Genomic DNA, 21,550 nt, shown 5'->3' on the forward strand with positions numbered 1-21,550 from the left:
AGTTCTAGTTGCTTTTTTAAGTAATCAAAAAATTGGAGGGCACACTAGGCCTCCTCCCTCGCTCATTTTTTCTCCTAATCTTCCGATTAATTGCAATTAATTAATATGCAAATTTCGTTTTAATTGTTTATGTACGGAGAGCCAAGATCAAAACACACATTAATTCAAAAACGTCCAGAAATTAAATAAAAAAAAAGTTTTTTAAATGAAAGTAAGGAGCAACATTAAAAATTAAAACGAACAGAAATTAATCCGTATATGAAAGGGGCTTTTCCTCCTCAAAGCCCCGCTCTTTACGCTAAAGTTTGACTCTTTCTCTTAACTCTACTTTTTAAAATAGTAACAAACTTTAGCGCAAAGAGCGGGGCTTTGAGGAGGAAAAGCCCCTTTCATATACGGAGTAATTTCTGTTCGTTTTAAGTTTTAATGTTGCTCCTTACTTTCATTTCAAAAAACTTTTTTTTTATTTAATAAGAAAAAAGAAGCCAATAGTAAATAAACTTCTACTGAATATAATTTTATACAACCGAACATGTTTATAAGAATTTACATACGTCTCAGCTTTAGCTCTGTAAATTCCTTTAAAATTGCTTGAAAATCTAACTTCTTTGTCGCTTCCTTTTCAATCGATATAATTGCCAAATATTGAATCTATTCTGATTCATTGTCGACCTCAAATAGTTTTTTATGAGATTTAGCCTGGAGAATGATTTTTCTCCAGAAGCAACACTTACTGGAGTAGGCAAACGTATTTTCAATAAATTATGAAATAAAAGTAGATTTCAAAGCTTCCATTTCTTCAACCAACATTGAAATCAAATAAATTCCACCAATTTTTTAGAAATCAAATAACTTTGAGTATTATATCCTATAGGATTATATCCCTACATTATAATCCTACATTCCTACATAGTATTATATCCTACAATTATATCCATTCTCACTCATTAAAGAAAATTATACAAGGTCTTCAAAATTTAAAAAACAACGAGATAAAGTGGGAAGGATCCCCAGGTAAGTGTTTTTTAAGGGTAGTGGACATTCATAAATCTTTGAATGTTTCGACTATGTGGGAAGCATAGAACGTAGATTACCTATGAATGAAAGGTATGATCAGGTCAGGAATGAACCTTATGGAGAAGGGACAAAATTACATTTATGGCAATGCAGCCTTAAATAGTTCTGTAAATTTTTTACGTCTTAAATCGTTTTTTACGATTTAAAATTAACGTCTTTTTTACGTTTTAAATTTAATCAGCCTCTTTCATCTTCGGTACATCATTCTCTGTTAACTTATAATTTGTTAGAGTAATTTCTAACTCGGCTTCATTTTTTTGAAGCACTTTTTTTTCTATATTTTGAAATTTTACAAAAAATCCAAATAATTCATTATTATTTTTTTATTGATCAAACGCTCCTTAAGTGATTAAATAAAAAAAAACTAGTTTTTTTTAACTGAAAGTAATGAGCGACATTGAAACTTAAAACGAACAGAAATTACTCCGTATATGAAATGGGTTGTCCCCTTCGCAATCCCTCGCTCTTTACGCTAAAGTTTTTAATTGTTTTAAAAAGTAGAATTGTGGCAGAGTCAAACTCTAGCATAAAGAGCGAGGGATTGCGCAGGGGACAACCCATTTCATATACGGAGTAATTTCTGTTCGTTTTAAGTTTCAATGTCGCTCCTTACTTTCAGTTGAAAAAAAACTAGTTTTTTTTTATTTAATTTCTGAACGTTTTTGAATTAATACATGTTTGATTTTGGCTCTCCGCCCATAAATTATTAAAATGAAATTTGCATAGTAATTCTTATTTTGGCTAAATGGCTTTCTCTTAGTTTTGATCAGACGATTTTGAGAAATAAGGGGTGGGGAAGGAGGCCTAGTTGCCCTCCAATTTTTTTACTTAAAAAGGCAACTAAAACTTTCAATTTTTAACAAACGTTTTTGTTACTAAAAAATATACGTAACTTAAGAATTAACTTACGTAACAAACTTTTAAATTCATATATTCTTATTATGTATATGAGGGGGTTTTTCCCCTCGTCAATACCTCGCTCTTTACACTAAATCTTAAGTTTTGTCCCAATTCTTTAAGAATGACCCCTGAATCAGAAAGGCCGTAGAATAAATGGTTGAAATTACTAAAAATACTTTAGCATAAAGACCGAGGTATTTATCTCCTCTTAAATACCTCGCTCTTTATGCTAAAGTATTTTTAGAACCCCTCATATGTGTAATAATCTCTGTTCGTTTTAAGTTTTAATGCTACTCCTTACTTTCAATTGGAAAAACTTTTTCATGTTTATTTTTTCATTGTTTTTTTTTTTTTTATAGTAATGCTAGAAAATCGTGCGCCCTTTTCATTGAATTTCTCTTCCCCCATGACATATTTCTCCAAGGAAATAACCTCCCACATGGCCCCTTCCCCTCAACCCCACTTCCCAAACCAAAAAACAAATCCCCCTGAAAACGTCTGTACACTTCCCAATAACCATTACTGTATGTAAACACTGGTCAAAGTTTGTAACTTGCAGCCCCTCTCCCAGGGACTGTGGGGGAGTAAGTCATCCCCAAAGACATAGTTATTATGGTGTTTGACTATGCAGAACAAAATGGCTATCTCAAAATTTTGATCCGTTGACTTTGGGAAAAAATGAACGTAGGAGGGGGCCTAGGTGCCCTCCAGTTTTTGGTCACCTAAAAAGGGCAATAGAACTTTTCATTTTCGTTAGAATGAGCCCTCTTGCTACATTCTAGGACCACTTGGTCGATACGATGACCCCTGGGGAAAAGAAAAAAAAAAAACAATAAATAAACACGCACCCGTGATCTGTCTTCTGGCAAAAAATACGAAATTCCAGATTTTTGTAGATAGGAGCTTGAAATTTTGCTAGAGGGTTCCCTGATACGCTGAATGTGATGGTGTGATTTTTGTTAAGATTCTATGACTTTTAGGGGGTGTTTCCTCCTATTTTCGAAAATAAGGCAAATTTTCTCAGGCTCGTAACATTTGATGACAAAGACTGAATTTGATGAAACTTGTATATTTAATATCAGCATGAAAATTCGATTCTTTTGATGTATCTTGTAGCATCAAAATTCCGTTTTTTAGAGTTTTGTTTACTATTGAGCCGGGTCGCTCCTTGCTACAGTTCGTCACCACGAACTGTTTGATTCTATAGCTTTGTCCACAACAACATTAAAAAAGATATCTTGTATGCATTTATCGGGTTTTCAATAGGCTCATCATCGCCTTCAAAATTAAAATTTTACTTTCTTTTCCGAAGCCTTTTATTTTGAAATTCTGTTGATACTTCCAAATCTTCTGCAAGGGTTTTTGTCTGAACTAAAATTTGTTTGAACCTAGTATTTCTGTAGTTCCTTAGTCATTTTAAAAGTTTTGCAAATGAAGAAAGTGCGATGTATACGTCTATAGATTCGATTTGAAGTTCCTTGCTAACATAGTTGACTTGAAACAGTAAGTCATACCAAAACACCAGTAACACTAAAAATTGATAGTCTTTCATTGCATTTTCCAGAGATTCTGCTTCGGTTTTAATTTGTGAATCTTAGAAAATTTCTGATATTTCGAAAAGAGCATCATAAAATTCACTTGCTTGATATCCCAATGCTTTTACGCTTTAATTTCGGCATTCCCACCTGGTATAAAAAATCGGCTTCACAGTAAGATCTTTTACATAATTAAGAAGTACTAACCATCTTTTTGAAGATTACGAAAACAAAAAATAAAGGTACTGGAGAATACCAATGAAGGTCAAAGTTTCTAGGCAAGTTTTTGCCCTGCTTGCACTCCGGAGACTTTTCCCTTTATATCTGAACCATCATCACAGCTTTGTCCTCTTATGTTGTTGATGTCAAGTCCTAAACTTTGTATTTCCTATTTTAATACACAAAATACATTTTTTCCTGTGGTGCTGTCTACATTTATACATTTGATGAAAAGTTCATATATAGTAATATTTTAGCCTGATTGTGTCCTATCCGAAAAATATATGATACTCAGATACATTTCTTCCTGATTACTGACATCTGGAATACAATCAAGAATCACGTAAAAAAAAATTCATATTCTATTCTATCAATAATTATGGTTTTTACTTTGTTGCCTAATAAGTTTATGATTTCATTTTATATTGTTTTGCTTAAATAACTTTGGTGTATTTGTTTTGTGACAAGTCTTTGCATATTATCCTGTATTACTGGATCAAACTTTCCGAGTAATTCAAGTATACCTAGAAACGTCCCATTTCGTGCATTGCCTAGGTTTTCGATGGCTCCTCTAAACTCAATATTACGTTCTGTTAGAAACTGAACTACAGAAAATAATTTTTTAAATATCTTATAAGAACGATTTTTTCTTGATTCAACAACTTCTGCTGAACATTGTCTATGATTTGCACAGCAAACACTCGTTTTTGAAGCTCTGTAGTTTTTAATATAGCCACCAAACGATTTTTGGATTTTTCATGTGTGGCTAATCTTATATATATCTATATACTAGCTGTTGGGGTGGCGCTTCGCGCCACCCCAACACCTAGTTGGTGGGGCGCTTCGCGCCCCCCCAAGCCCCCCCGCGCGCGTAAGTCGTTACGCGCCATATTAGTTACGCGCCATTGTAGTTGTGTCCCTGTGTCCCACCTGTGAATATAGATAGATTTATATATGTGTTTCAAACTACGTAAAATTTGCGAATATGCAACATTCTTGGCTTTCCCATTGTCTGTGCATATACAAAGCCGTATGTACTAATAATGACGTCATATGCAAACGCTCTTTTTACAAACAAACAAACATGCATACACACAACTCGTTTTTATATAGATAGATAGATAGATAGATGCAATACAAATTAACTGCGTAAAACTTGCGAATATACAACATTCTTCGCTGTCCAATTGTCGCTGCATATAAATAGATTGTCAGGTTTACCGACCCTCGAACATGCAACGTACATACCACATTTTTCTAATGATTGACCTTGAGCTTTGTTAATGGTGATTGCAAATGCTAATCGAATTGGGAATTGCAATCTTTTAAATTGAAAAGGCAGATCCGTTGGAATCATGGGAATGCGAGGAATAAGAACAGCCTCACCCTCAAAAGGCCCTGTCAAGATTGTGGCCTCTATTAGGTTTTCCATTGTTTTTTTTTTACGGCAAGTCGAGTGCCATTGCAAAGCTTTGGTGGGTTTATATTTCTTAAAAGTATTATTGGTACGCCTATTTTTAGTTGTAGCACGTGTGGTGGAAACCCTGAAAGATCTATGGAATTTAAAAATTCAGATGGATAATTAACCGCTTCATTTGGTTCCAAAACTGTGTCGACTGACTTGTAAAGGACTGCCTGGTCTCGAATCTTGGTCAAAACAATATTGTTGATTTCGTGGACGTCTATATTTTTGGGTGCGACAATCGCTCTTTCACTTAGCCATTTATTATTTTTATAATTTTTTAGAATATTCGGAAATACTTTTTCAATCAATTCATTTTTGGATGTCACTAAATTACAGAAATCAGAAGGTAGTTGTATACGTCCTGAAATTGAGTCTACTGGGAGCTTTCCGTTTCCAATTGCCTGCAATTGATCTGAAAATGTTTGACCAGAGTCATCGTTTTGCAATCGGACACGCATATTTGTAGTTAATTTTAATATTTTTACGTGTGCCCATAAATTAGAACTTTTCAGGCAAGCATTCATTTCGTCTGCAGGAGTTGATCTAGGTATTATAGGTAATGTTTGCCTGAAATCTCCCGCAAGCAATATTAATGTGCTGCCAAAGGGTTTCGACTTCCCTCTCAAATCTTTCAAGCATTGATCCAGAGCCTCGAGCGATTTTTTGTGTGCCATTGTGCACTCATCCCAAATAATAAGTTTGCATTGCTGCAATACTTTACCCATCCCAGATGATTTGGAAATATTGCACGTGGGAGTTTCTGTAGAATGCAAATTCAGAGGCTCTCTTTGTTGCACGTTGTTTTCCGTGAAATAAACACGTTGACCATTCTGTAAATGTACCGCTAAGTGAACAACAGCTGGACTACGTTCATGTATCGGAAATGAAAGAATTCGCCAAACAGCTTCATTACTGCCTATGTATCTTTCAGCCTGATATTGTACGATTTCGTCGAAATCTCTGATTTCGGGCTGCAAGCCAAAAACTGCCATGTCACTGCCTTTGTTGACGTATTTACATATGTATTTGATTGCCTTTACGGAGTTACAGTATTCAACGTTTATGTGTGCATTAAATGTTTTTGATAATAATGGGGAATATGGAACAACCCACTGGTTATCTACTTCGATGGTGGTACCGTTACGCTTCTTTATTATTGCTGTTTTACCGCCATCTTCAGTAGATCTTCTTCTATATTGTGGGTAACCATCATTGCCAGTAATTGTGTTTGATACTAAAAGTCGAGGATATTGCTTTGTGCACCTTCCTTTGGCCATGCATGGTGAATTTTCGTTCAGTGCACCGCAAGGTCCATGTATCATATTTTTTACAATAATATCATGTAACCCCTTATCGACATTTTTATCAGGTATTTCAGCGGAAATCACATCATCAATTTCGTTCGAAGTAATTTTTTTATGTAGCCAGATTAGTATATGTGCGTGTGGCAAACCTCGTTTTTGCCATTCCACTGAGTACATCCAGCATCGCACTGACCCAAACACTTCAAGTTTTACTATTTAGTTTATCAGTGATTTCAACTTTTGCCGGAAGACACGGGCCGTAATGTCATGCCTATGAACCGCCGATTGTCCTTGAAGTAAAAGCTGCAGTATCTCGTCCCAAGATTGATTACATGTAAATGTAATAAATAAATCTGGACGACCATAGAGACGAACATACGCAATAGCATCTTGAGCATATTCATGCATATGACGGGGACTGCCAGCATATGACGAAGGTAAAATTGTTAATCTTCCAACGTTTGTGGTATTACCGTCATTTATAACTGCATCTCGCAAATGAATGTATTGTTCAGAGCGGAGCTTGGTCTGATTCAGGCGGATATATAGCAAACGTTCTGATTCAATTTTAGCATACATATCAACGACCAATTGGTGAAACAATTCACGGAATTTTAAAATATAATTTTCTTCATCCTGCCGAATCATTAGTCTATAGGAATAATAATGCATTGCACTGCATTTCTTATTCATTTCTTTGTTAGTGGCTGGATTCATCAATTTAATATTAAAGTGATAGCCGTCGGCTCCATCCCAAAAAATGATAGGATATTTTAGGGCATCGTAGCAACGATGAGTTTCAGCAATTCTTAACAACTGAGCGTTTCGCTTATGAAGAATAATATCTCGAGGTAAAAACTGATCACCGACCATAACGATTGCCACTTCGTCGATAGTTGGAGCATTGTATCTACGCACATGTTGGCCAGGAGGCGTTTTGTCAGCGGAAATAACAATTTTATGCGTATCAGTAGGCATCAAATCGATGGCTGTTTTGAACAGACGCACTAAATTATTATTTTCGTGGAAAAGATGTTGCAATTGGGAAACGATTGTCCTTTCAACGTTGGGAGAAATTTCGCAACGTGCATTCAATTCAGAATTTCTATCACTGATGAAGTACAATTGTAAAAATTTATGATTCTCGCCTGAGAATGGTAGAAGGGACCCTGCTCTATGATAAATTTGCCCTTTTACTTTGAAAGTAGACATAAATTGATCTGGATTTTCGATTTGGGCTCCAAACGACGTCATTTGGAAGCATGAGTTGTATTTTCTGATTTGTGACAAAAAACGCTTAGATTCTGACGTAGTTCCAGTAAGGAAAGTCTTCAATGGCTCTGGTGGTGCAGCCAATAGAGGAAGTTTAACTTTTCCTGAGGCGCAACACATTCTCATTGTTTCACCATTGAATTTCAAGGCCTTGCAATAGGGACAAATTTTAGACATTGTCCCGATTTGAACACATCTACTCAAGCTATAATCATCGACTGGGTTGTACCTGAATGCCAGGCGATAACTTTCAGGCTGCTCTGATTCCTCGGCACGCTTTATTTTCTTACTTTCTCTATCAGCAGCAAGCCTGATTTCTTGCTGTTCTTGTGATTCCTCGGCACGCTTTCTTTTCTTACCTTCTCTATCAGCAGCAAGCCTGATTTCTTGCTGTTCTTGTAATTCCTCGGCACGCCTTCTTTTTTCACTTTCTCTTTTAGCAGCAAGTCCGCTTCCGCGTTGCTCTGGTAGTTCCTCGGCACGCTTTCTGTTCTTTCTTTCTCTATCAGCCTCAAGCCTGTTTCCTTGCTGTTCTTTTGATTCCTCGGCACGCTTTCTGTTCTTTCTTTCTCTATCAGCCTCAAGCCTGTTTCCTTGCTGTTCTTTTGATTCCTCGGCACGCTTTCTGTTCTTTCTTTCTCTATCAGCCTCAAGCCTGTTTCCTTGCTGTTCTTTTGATTCCTCGGCACGCTTTCTTTTCTGACTTTCTCTATCAGCAGCAAGTTTTTTGGCATAGACTCTTTGAGCATCTTCATCGGCTTTTGCCATTGTAAGTTCATCAGTCATTTTAAACTTAAACATTAATAGATTTCTACGTGAACATATGTCTTAAATATCTTGAATGACGTCACCGTCGTAGCAAAAATGACGACAACTAACTTGATGACGTCAGTCAACACAGAAACATGACGTCACCTGACAGACAGACAGACACACAGACAGACAACTTATTTTTATATATCTATCTATATCTATATATCTTCTATATATATAAAAATAAGTTGTCTGTGGATGGATGTGTCAGGTGACGTCACCTGAAAAAACTGGATCAGGTGACGTCAAAACTGAAAAAACTAAAAAAAAGCAAAAACTACAAAAAAAACTAAAAACTAATGAAAAAAATAAAAAAGCTAAAAAACTAAAAAAACTAAAAAAAGGCAAAAACTATAAAAAAAACTAAAAACTAATAAAAAAGCTAAAAAACTAAAAAACTAAAAAAAGGCAAAAACTACAAAAAAAAAACTAAAAACTAATAAAAAAAATAAAAAAGCTAAAAAACTAAAAAAACTAAAAAAACTAAAAAAAAGGTAAAAAACTAAAAAAACTAAAAACTAAAAAAAAATAAAAAAAAAGGAAAAAACTGAAAAATAAGCTAAAATAAAGGTAAAAACCAATAAAAAACTAAAAAAAAACTGAAAAAACTAAAAAAAGGCAAAAACTACAAAAAAAAACTAAAAACTAATAAAAAAAAGTAAAAAAGCTAAAAAACTAAAAAAACTAAAAAAACTAAAAAAAGGTAAAAAACTAAAAAAAATAAAAAATAAAAAAAAAATAAAAAAAGGAAAAAACTTAAAAATAAGCTAAAATAAAGGTAATAACCAATAAAAAACTAAAAAGAAAAAAAGGAAAAAACTAAAAAAAATTTTCATCTAAAAAACTAAAAAAAACTAAAAAAGGTAAAAACTAAAAGAACTAAAAAAGAAAAAAATAAATGACGAAACTCAAAGAGAAAGCGACCAGGACAAAAGGAATGTTCGATTAGCAATCAACAAAGCACCGGGACACAGGGAGTATAAATGACGACCAGGACATAAGTAAAAAAAAAAACTATCTATATATATTAAAATAAGTTGTCTGTGGATCTGTGGATCGTGGATCAGGTGACGTCACCTGAAAAAACTGGATCAGGTGACGTCAAAACTGAAAAAACTAAAAAAAGGCAAAAACTACAAAAAAAAACTAAAAACTAATAAAAAAAATAAAAAAGCTAAAAAACTAAAAAAACTAAAAAAAGGCAAAAACTACAAAAAAAACTAAAAACTAATAAAAAAGCTAAAAAACTAAAAAAACTAAAAAAAAGGCAAAAACTACAAAAAAAAACTAAAAACTAATAAAAAAAATAAAAAAGCTAAAAAACTAAAAAAACTAAAAAAACTAAAAAAACTAAAAACTAAAAAAAACTAAAAAAAGGAAAAAACTGAAAAATAAGCTAAAATAAAGGTAAAAACCAATAAAAAACTAAAAAAAAAACTGAAAAAACTAAAAAAAGGCAAAAACTACAAAAAAACTAAAAACTAATAAAAAAAGTAAAAAGGCTAAAAAACTAAAAAAACTAAAAAAACTAAAAAAACTAAAAAAAGGTAAAAAACTAAAAAAAAATAAAAAATAAAAAAAAACTAAAAAAAAAGGAAAAAACTGAAAAATAAGCTAACATAAAGGTAAAAACCAATAAAAAACTAAAAAGAAAAAAAGGAAAAAACTAAAAAAAATTTTCATCTAAAAAACTAAAAAAAACTAAAAAAGGTAAAAACTAAAAGAACTAAAAAAGAAAAAAATAAAAGACGACACTCAAAGAGAAAGCGACCAGGACAAAAGGAATGTTCGATTAGCAATCAACAAAGCACCGGGACACAGGGAGTATAAATGACGACCAGGACATAAGTAAAAAAAAACTAACAAAACTAAAAAGAAGGTAAAAACTACAAAAAAACTAAAAAGAAAAAAAACTAAAAACTAATAAAAAAACTGAAAAATCTAAAAATCTAAATAAACTAAAAAAGAAAAAAAAAGGAAAAAAATAAAGGAGAAAAACAAAACTAAAAAACGAATGTATATACAGACCGGGACACCGGGATACAAATGATGACCGGGACACAGGGAATATAAATGACGACCGGGACACAGGGACACAACTACAACGGGGACACCGGGGAAAACAGGGGGATATAAATGACGACCGGGACACCGGGACAGGGAATGGTCGATTAGCAATCACCATCAACACAGCTCAAGGGCAATCATTAGAATCATGAGGTATAGATCTAAATACAGATTGTTTTCCCAAGGACCATTATATGTTGCATGTTCAAGAGTCGGTAAACCTGACAATCTATTTATATGCAAAGACAATGGGACAGCAAAGAATGTTGTATATTCGCAAGTTTTACGTAGTTAAAACCATATATATATATATATATATATATATATATATATATATATATATATATATATATATATATATATATATATATATATATATATATATATATATATATATATATATATATATATATATATATATATATATATCTATATTCACAGGTGGGACATAGGTACACAACTACAATGGCGCGTAACTATTATGGCGCGTAACGACTTACGCGCGCGGGGGGGCTTGGGGGGGCGCGAAGCGCCCCCACCAACTAGGTGTTGGGGTGGCGCGAAGCGCCACCCCAACAGCTAGTATATATATAAAAATAAGTTGTCTGTCTGTGGATGTGTGGATCAGGTGACGTCATGTTTCTGTGTCGGCTGACGTCATGAAATTAGTTGTCGTCATTTTTGCTTTGACGGTGACGTTATTAATGGTATTTAAGACATGCGTTCACGGAAAAATGTTTAATTGTAAAATGACTGAAGGTTCGGCAATATGTACTTCATAGTGACGCTGAAAAAAAAATATATATTTATATCTATCTCTATTCACAGGTGGGCCACAGGGACACTGCTACAATGGCGCGTAACTAATATGGCGCGTAACGACTTACGCGCGCGGGGGGGCTTGGGGGGGCGCGAAGCGCCCCACCAACTAGGTGTTGGGGTGGCGCGAAGCGCCACCCCAACAGCTATATAGATATAAAAATAAGTTGTCTGTCTGTGTGTCTGTCTGTCAGGTGACGTCATGTTTCTGTGTTGACTGACGTCATGAAGTTAGTTGTCGTCATTTTTACTATGACGGTGACGTCATTAACGGTATTTAAGACATTTGTTCACGGAAAAATGTTTAATTGTAAAATGACTGAAGAACCTACAATGGCAACAGCCGAGGAAGCTGCTCAAAGAGTTTATGCCAAAAAACTTGCTGCTGATAGAGAAAGTAAGAAAAGAAAGCGTTCCGAGGAATCACAAGAACAGCAAGAAAACAGGCTTGCAGCTGATAGAGAAAGTAAGAAAAGAAAGCGTGCCGGGGAATCACAAGAACAGCAAGAAAACAGGCTTGCGGCTAAAGAACGCAAAACCGTGCAGTTAGATGAAAATCCACCTGGACTGCGAGAGTCAAAATATATCAAAACTGAAAATGATAGCGATGGTTGGGTTTGGGATTTTGACTTGGATAAGGTCATCAATGCCTACCAGATTTAAGTTAAAAACAAAGGTTCGTCGATATGTACTTCATAGTGACGCTGAAAAATAAAGAAGAAAAAGAAAACTGAAAAAAGAAAAAAGGTAAAAAACTAAAAAAAAACTAAAAAGAAAAAACACTCAAAGAGAAATTACAGACCGGGACACAAATGACGACCGAGACAGAGGGAATATAAGTGACGACTGGGAACCTCAAAGAGAAATTACAGACTGGGACACCCGGACACAAATCACGACCGGGACACAGGGAATATAAATGACGACCGGGACACAGGGACACAACTACAACGGGGACGCCGGGGGCACAAGCGGGATATATAAATGACGACCGGGACACAGGGATTGTTCGAATAGAAATTACAGATTAAAATAAGTAGTGTCCTTTCTAAGCTACAAAATAGATGTAGCCGTAGGAAAGTGTCACTTTCTACTATTTAATGCAGAAAAATATCAGTGGAGTAAAATTAGGCCAAAGTTTTCGAGTGTGCAAATTCTAAGATGGCCAATAGATGCGTCATGGTTAAAACTCTTAAAAGGAAGTCGACAGTCCTCCATCTTGATAGCCCAGCAAAATTACATGGTTAGTGTGGCAAACATGACTGTTGTCTCCCTTTGTCTTTTGTCTTTTTTTACAAGAAATAATGATTTTTTTTTAATATTTTTTTATTATTCAGCATTGTCTAAGAAACAATAGTTTTCTTCGCCCTAAGTTGCTATTTCATCGTTTCCTTTCATCCGAAAATATTGTATATCAGATTTGATTAATCTACGCAATAAAGGAATTAGAGAAAACCATTGAGAGACTTCTTTAATATTCAGAATGTCAAACTTATGTAGGAGGAATGAAATTACAGTCTTACGCAAGAGGAACTAAACACCCAAGCTTTGCTCATAAAGTAGTAGTAGAACAATTTTATTAGAAAAAAAAACATTTCTTAATCAATAGCACAACATAAGCGAAGCTTGCGAGGCTGTGCTAAATTCAAAGAAAAAAAAAGAAACAATATGGAGAATAAGAAGTTATGGAGAATGAGACCATATACCGAGATCAACAAAAAACAAAAAAACATAAACAATACACTCCCTTGCGTGACCCCAAGACAACAGCAAAAAAAAAAATACATAAATATTACAAATGAATAAGCTATGTAAAATTTATATTAATTAATCAGTTTCAAAAGCATACCTACCGAGCAACTCCACACGTAAATAAGACTTAAACTGGTCAAGGCTACCTAATTCCTTGATATCTACACTCAGTTTATTCCAAAGTTTTGAAGCTCTGTAAATAAGTGAAAAAGAAGACCTACTTGAAACTAATCGAGGAACCTCAGTATTACCTCGTATCCGAGTATTGTGGTGGTGAACATCAGACCTCTCACAAAATATTCCTGTAAAACAATCGGGAAGGCTACCTCTGTAATACCTATATATAAAAATCAACGTATAAAAATCACGTAATCCAGCTGCGGGCATTATATTTAAATCACTATACACAGACCTCAAAGACTCCTGATTCCCAACACCACCAAAAACTCGGACAGCATTATTCTGGATCACACGGATTGGATGAACTATCGAAGGGAAAGTACCAAGCCAAATCGACGAGCAATACAAAATGTACGGGTGAATCAGGGAAAAATATAACAATCGTAGAACATTTGGGGGGAAAATATGTTTTAATTTGCGCATCATACCTAAGTTACGTGACAATATTTTCGAAACTGACTTCATATGATCTTTAAATGATAGGGTTTCATCAACATTGATTCCGAGGTATTTGGTGAATCTTGTTCGTTTAATAATTCCCCGCTCCGAAATTATTTCCGTAAACCAAGGGTAAAAATTCGGAGATCGAGAGAAAATAACAAAATTTGACTTATCTATATTCAGGTCAAGGTGGTTTATTTTAAGCCATGTACATATCCTGCTCATTGCTGCATTTATCGTTGACATGAGCAGTTCTTCTGTAGGGGCAACACACACCAAGGTTGTATCATCAGCAAATAAGGGCATAGTAAGCTGGGTCTTACTCGTACCATTGTCAACAAAGTCGTCAATTCTGGGCAGAGCTTTCACAACATGCGGTAGATCATTAATAAAAATTAAAAACAGAGTCGGACCCAGTACGGATCCTTGGGGAACCCCCCAATTAACAACATTTTTACTAGACAAAAATCCTTGCAAATTGACATACTGCTGTCTATTTTGAAGATAACTCCACAGCAAGCTCAATGTAGCACCCCTTAATCCATAGAATTCACATTTTTTTAATAATATTCGATGGTCAACAGTGTCAAACGCCTTAATTAAGTCCAAAAAAACACCAGCTACCCTAAGCTTTTTATCAAGAGCATCATTAATTATAGTAGTAATAAATGAAATCGCCATTTCAGTTGTTCTGCCTTTCCTGAAACCAAATTGATTGGTATGTAGAAGTTTATGACGCTCCAAATGCTCATAAATTCTAATATTAATGCATTTTTCTAAAACCCGTGAAACAACAGGTAATAATGAAATTGGTGTATAATTCCCCAGATCATTCTTATTACCACCCTTAAACACAGGAGTTATTCTTGCAATTTTAAGACAATTGGGGAACTTCCCTTGCTTAAAGCAAGCATTAATAAGGGACGTTAATATATGTGAAATGCTTGGAAACACGGCTTTTAAAACAACAAGGTTAATGGAATCACTCCCAGCCGAAGAACTTCTCATCTCAAAGATAATTTTACGAACTTCATCATGAGTGACAGGTCTCAGATACATTGATACATCGACAGAAGTACCCATAAAAGTCTCAAGCGGAGGATCATTATCAGAAGCTACTGTAGCACGAGAAAATCGAGCCCCAACAGTTGCAAAATGTTCCGAAAGGGCATTACAGATTACAGCAGGCTCATTCGATTTTAACCCATCACTTGTAGTAACTTCGTCAGGCAGAACTGGATCTGTTGAAGATATAACACTTTTAATAATTTTCCAAGTTTTAGCTGGGTTTCCACTAGCATCTTTAAATTTACACTCAAAATATTTTTTCTTCGCGTTTCTCAAAAGTTTATTAAGAGCATTTCTATAATTTTTATAAATTCTTGTGCAAACTGGATCATTTTCATTCCTTATTGAATCCCTATATAACTGGTCTTTCTTATTTATGCACCGCAGAAGACTAGGTGACACCCACGGCTTTTGGGCATCTTTTTCCTTGACCTTGTCCGATTCACTACACAAGTTTTACTCAAAATAGAGATCAATGTATCATAAAATCTTTGAAAACTTATATTTATATCATCTAGATTTTCAACTTGATTATTCCAATCAACATTAGAAATCTCTTGTTTAAACTTTTCTAAGTTACCCTGGTTGAGCACAGGTAACATACTCATTTTCAGTCTAGAACCTTGCAGCCTCGGAAAACAAACTTTAAAACTTGCCGAAATCCCAAAATGGTCAGAAACATCAGTAACAATAACCCCTGGATCTGAAAATTTAGAATTAGAAAGAATATTATCAAGTAGCTTTGCCGTTAAATTGGTAACACACGTACAAATATTGATAGTGGGAAATAAACTATATGACATGCAAAGCTGTAGGAAATCTATAGGAGTATTCGAATTCATATCATTAAGGTCAATATTAAAGTCCCCAAGCATGAAGAATGGGTGCGAACCAGTAGGTAGTTTATCCAACTGTTCCTCCAAAATATCAAAAAAGGCCGGTATAGACCCAGATGGTGGTCTATATAGTACAGCAACATAAACATCTTTTGGCTTAAGCCTGAGCTGAAGGATAAGTGGCTCAAATAACATCTCGTGAAACAGCACTAGATCACTTCTTACCAAAACCTCGATATCGCTCCGTATATAAGCTCCAATACCTCCATGTTGACGAAATTGACGATTCCTATGATAAAATGTATACCCTGGAATATCCAAGAGAGCAGAGTTATGCTCATTTAGCCATGTTTCAGTGAGACCAATAACCTGAAAAATGGAAAGTTCACATATCTCGCTTATAAAATTAAAAGATGAGTAACCCTGGAAGTTAAGATGGAAAACTCTGAGATCTTCAGAATCCCCACCACCATTCACGGACCTCAAACCATCCTTAAATAAGTACTTTGAATTACAAGAAACATATTGACCAGCAATCCCAATATCATAATTCCGGTGGAGCTGCTCCGTAAACATACTACCAAAATCCACAAATGAAGCTTCCAAAATTTTAAGACGGCTGTTGCCCGGGGTGCCACAATCATCATCAACCATATTTATACAGTTTTACAACAAAGTAATTTGGCCTCATCTCCACAACAAAACAAAAAAGAAAAGAAAAAGAACTAAACAAGAACAAAATAGAATATAATAAACAACAAAAGAATGACACTTTCTATCTTAGAAAAAAACAAACACAAAAAGAAACAGGCCATATTTCGTTAACCCGTAACGAATCCATGTACAAGTTACCAAATACAACGGCTACTAATTCCTACAATCACACAACCATAATTATTGCGACAAAATAGTAAGTTTTTTTTTATTAAATTTTGTTATTATTTTTTTTTTAATTATTCTTTTCAATAACAAATAAACACTCACTAATTCTAACAACTGCAAAAAAGAAAAATTAAAAAAAAAATTTAAGAATCCAACAAACTCTTAGCATTGTACCAAGGCACTTTAATAACACGGTTGTCCTTTTTAACAGAGATGCTGGGTGGTAGGGTAGGAGGTACCCAGCATTCCACACCTTTATCCGCCAAACGCTTACTAATAGAACTAATACTCATAGAACTAATACCGTATACCAAACAGAAAATAAAAACATAAGCCTATTATTTTTTAAGCATCGACACATTACGCTCCGAACACTTAAATAGATTATATGAGGTGAGTCAATCAGTGAATTTATTTTCGTCCACAAATAAACTACAATGCAAAGTAATTGCATCATCAGTGTCCAGGATTCTCCATGGAGCGGTGCTTTGCTCAAAATATTAATATAGTGCAGTTTCCGTTCTTTACTTTATTAATAAAAAAAAGAATTTGTTTTTCAACTGACAGTTAGGAGCAGCATTAAAATAGAAATTACTCCGTGTATGAGTAGGGTTGCATCCTCCTCAATCATTCATCCTCAATCATTCAATCGTTACGCTGAAGTTTTTTAATGCTTTAAAAAAGGCTTGTTGTTCCAATTAAAGGGTATTGGTATTTCGGGAGTCTTTCTTATAAAATTGGGGCAAGAGCGAGGGATGGAAGAGGGGAGTGCCCCTTCGTGTTTTTTCTTACAATTGTCAAAATTGTTTTTTCATTTAATTTAGATTGTTTTTCAAATACTACCAGAAATCCCTCTACCTCTTCCGAAGAAAATTCTACCTGGAATATCCCACCATGGGAAAATCCCCCCCCCGACAATTCCCTCCTCGCTGAAAATTTCCTATAGAAAATTCCCAGGAACATTCTCTCCAGATGTAAAATTGAGCAGCCAAAGGAAAAGCAATATAGATAAAAAGAATTCCATTTATGAATTCTGGAAAATTCACCCATTTAAAATTTTCTAAGGAAAATTCCCCCAAAAATTCCCATGGAAAATTCCCTCTCCCGTAGAAAGTTTTTCCTTAGAGAACTTCCGCACGAATAACAAATTCTTTGTTCAAACAGTGGGCAAATTATATAGCTTATATCCCTTTCCCTAGGGGCTGTAGGCGGTCCTATCCCACTCATAAGCAATTTTGGACCTTTTTACCATGCTAAGCCAATTGGCTAGGTTAAAGTTTTGATCGAATGTTTTCAGATGAAAAAGGGTGCGGTAGAGGCGCTAGTTGCCCTCTGATCTTTTTGATTACTTAAAAAAGCACTAGAACTTTTAATTGCTGTTCGAATGATCCCTCTCCTTATCTTCTTAGACATTGATTCGGTACGATCAACCCTGAAAAAAATAGATACTTATTCGGTATCTTTCTTCTGGCAGATAATACAAAATTCCACATTTTCGTAGATAGGACAAGGCCGTATCCAGGGAGGTTAGGGGATTTGAACCCTTCCCTTCCCGAAGTGTTTTCTGACTCGTGAAAAAGTAACGATATTAAATATAAACAAATTTTTAATACGTGTTCCCAAAGATTTTTTGTATGCCCCCCTCCCCCTGAAAAAATCCTAGATATGGCCCTAAGATAGGGGTTTGAAACCTCTACAGTAGTGTTCTCTCATATGTTGAATCTGATTGTGCAATTTTTATTAAGGTTGATTGATGTTTTGGAGGTGTCCCTCCCTTTTTCGAAAATCAGGCAAATTTTCTCAAGATCGTAGCTTTTGATGGAGACTAGATTTTATATATTTGGAATCAGTACAAACACCCAAATCTTTTGATGTGTTATTTGTTATCAAAATCCTTTTTTTAGAGTTTTGGTTACAATTAGGTCAAGTCGCTCCCGGCTTACAGTCAGTTACCACGAACAATTTGATACATATTTAAAATTATAAACCACAAAAACATGCACCAAAGATAGAAAAAAACTATAAATTCAAAACCCTAAATGAAGGAAAATGAAACAAAGTAAGGCAGAATGTTAATTAGATTCAAAGATAATATTGGAAAAGAAAAGAAATTAAGGAGTAATTTTAATTAAAACCCAAGATAAAATCTCATCTTAGAATCTATGCTTATTCCAAGGCTTAATGACAGGAAATTTATCAATAAAAGCTTCCTTGCATTAAACATAATCGCCAGTTCAAATCCTGGATGCATTCTTATGGATTTTAACACAAGGAAGGCTAGTAAGCACAGCACACGATCGAAGGGTAAATTTTAGGGCCCGAATATATTTTGCGCTGAACTATCCACATTCTAAAAGTTAACTCGGTATTATCATTTTGTCTGTTTTTAAAGGTCGAAACAAAAGAGGATTTTCATTATCTATTTGGCACTTTTCAAGAAGATTCCGGAAGAAGAAAATGGCTATCTTGTTGTGAAAAAGCTACTGCCTGCTGCGAGACAATGCTTCTGCAACCAAGTTTTGGCCAGAAAGAAGGTGACTTTCTTTATCAAAAATTAAATTTAAAAAAAACAAGTTTTTTTAACTGGAAGTAAGGAGCGACATTAAAACTTAAAACGCACAGAAATTACTTCGTATATGAAAGAGGCTGCTACCTCATCAACGCCCCGTTCTTTACGCTAAAGTTTGACTCTTTCTCTCAACTCTTCTTTTTAAAACAGTAAAAAAATTTAGCGTAAAGAGCGGGGCGTTGATGAGGTAGCAGCCTCTTTCATATACGAAGTAATTTCTGTGCGTTTTAAGTTTTAATGTCGCTCATTACTTCCAGTTAAAAAACTTGTTTTTTTTTATTTAATTTCTGAACGTTTTTGATTCAATGCATGTTTTGATTTTGGCTCTCCGCAGAGGAATAATCAAAACGAAATTTGCATATTTTTTTTTTGCTAAATAGCTTTCTCGTAATTTTGATCGAATGATTTTGAGATAAAAATAGCGGGGGACGAAGCCTAGTTGCCCTCCGATTTTTTGGTTAATTAAAAAAGCAACTAGAACTTTTAATTTTTTACGAATATTTTTATTGGTAAAAGATTTACGCAACTTATAAATTAGCTTACGTAAAGAACTTTTGTATTCTCATGTTTTTATTACATACTAGCTGTTGGGGTGGCGCTTCGCGCCACCCCAACACCTAGTTGGTGGGGGCGCTTCGCCCCCCCCCCAAGCCCCCCCGCGCGCGTAAGTCGTTACGCGCCATATTAGTTACGCGCCATTGTAGTTGTGTCCCTATGTCCCACCTGTGAATATAGATATATATATATATATATATATATATATATATATATATATATGTTTTTAACTACGTAAAACTTGCGAATATACAACATTCTTTGCTGTCCCATTGTCTGTGCATATAAATAGATTGTCAGGTTTACCCACTCTTGAACATGCAACATATAATGGTCCATGGGAAAACAATCCGTATTCAGATCTATACCTCATGATTCTAATGATTGCCCTTGAGCTTTGTTGATGGTGATTGCTAATCTACCATTCCCTGAGTCGCCATCGTCATTTATATATCCCCCTATGCACCCCGGCGTCCCCTTTGTAGTTATGTCCCTGTGTCCCGGTCGTCATTTATATTCCCTGTGTCCCGGTCGTCATTTGTGTCCCGGTGTTCCAGTCTGTGATTTCTCTTTGAGTGTCCCGGGCGTCATTTATATTCCTTGTGTCCCGGTGTCCCGGTCGTCATTTATATCCCCCTGTGCCCCCCGGCGTCCCCATTGTAGTTGTGTCCCTGTGTCCCGGTCGTCATTTATATTCCCTGTGTCCCGGTCGTCATTTGTATCCCGGTGTCCCGGTCTGTATATACATTCGTTTTTTAGTTTTGTTTTTCTCCTTTATTTTTTTCCTTTTTTCTTTTTTTTCTTTTTTAGTTTATTTAGATTTTTAGATTTTTTAGTTTTTTTATTAGTTTTTAGTTTTTTTGTAGTTTTTACCATTTTTTTAGTTTTTTTAGTTTTTTTTTTTTTACTTATGTCCTGGTCGTCATTTATACTCCCTGTGTCCCGGTCGTCATTTGTGTCTCGGTGCTTTGTTGATTGCTAATTTATATTATATTTATATTTATATTTTTTATATTTATTAATATTTTTTTAGTTTTCTTTTTCTCTTATTTTTCAGTTTTTTCCTTTTTTTTAGTTTTTTCTTTTTTAGTTTTTAGTTTTTTTTTGTTTTTTACCTTTTTTTAGTTTTTTTAGTTTTTTTAGTTTTTTTAGTTTTTTAGCTTTTTTAGTTTTTTTATTAGTTTTTAGTTTTTTTTTAGTTTTTGCCTTTTTTTAGTTTTTTCAGTTTTTTTTAGTTTTTAGTTTTTTACCTTTTTTTAGTTTTTTTTTAGTTTTTTAGCTTTTTTAGTTTTTTTTCTTTTTAGTTTTTTTTGTAGTTTTTACCTTTTTTAGTTTTTTTTCTTCTTTTGTATTAGTGTGAAATAATTCAGACGTCATATGCGGACAAACACGACGTCACTCGACAGACAGACAGACAGACATAACCCACAAACAACTTATTTTTATATATATTTATTCATATTTTTTTAGTTTTCTTTTTCTCTTTTATTTTTCAGTTTTTTCCTTTTTTTTAGTTTTTTTCTTTTTTAGTTTTTAGTTTTTTTTTAGTTTTTTACCTTTTTTTAGTTTTTTTTAGTTTTTTTAGTTTTTTAGCTTTTTTAGTTTTTTTATTAGTTTTTATTTTTTTTGTAGTTTTTGCCTTTTTTTTATTTTTTTCAGTTTTTTTTTAGTTATTAGATTTTTACCTTTTTTTAGTTTTTTTTAGTTTTTTAGCTTTTTTAGTTTTTTTTTTCTTTTTAGTTTTTTTTGTAGTTTTTACCTTTTTTAGTTTTTTTCTTCTTTTGTATTAGTGTGAA

The 21,550-nt window shown here is 34.2% G+C and overlaps 1 protein-coding gene across 2 annotated transcripts in view; it reads left to right on the forward strand.

Moving 5' to 3' along the window:
• The window catches only part of LOC136030489 (calcitonin gene-related peptide type 1 receptor-like), a 166,000-nt gene that overhangs the window by 68,483 nt on the left and 75,967 nt on the right, over positions 1 to 21,550 (forward strand). For both annotated transcript variants that reach the window (XM_065709511.1, XM_065709512.1), the window contains one exon: positions 19,023 to 19,164. In XM_065709511.1, the coding sequence (XP_065565583.1) occupies positions 19,023 to 19,164 (142 nt within the window). The remainder of the gene's footprint in view (positions 1 to 19,022; positions 19,165 to 21,550) is intronic.

The sequence above is a fragment of the Artemia franciscana genome, chromosome 8 (genome assembly GCF_032884065.1).
Source record: "Artemia franciscana chromosome 8, ASM3288406v1, whole genome shotgun sequence".
Lineage (NCBI taxonomy): Eukaryota > Metazoa > Arthropoda > Branchiopoda > Anostraca > Artemiidae > Artemia > Artemia franciscana.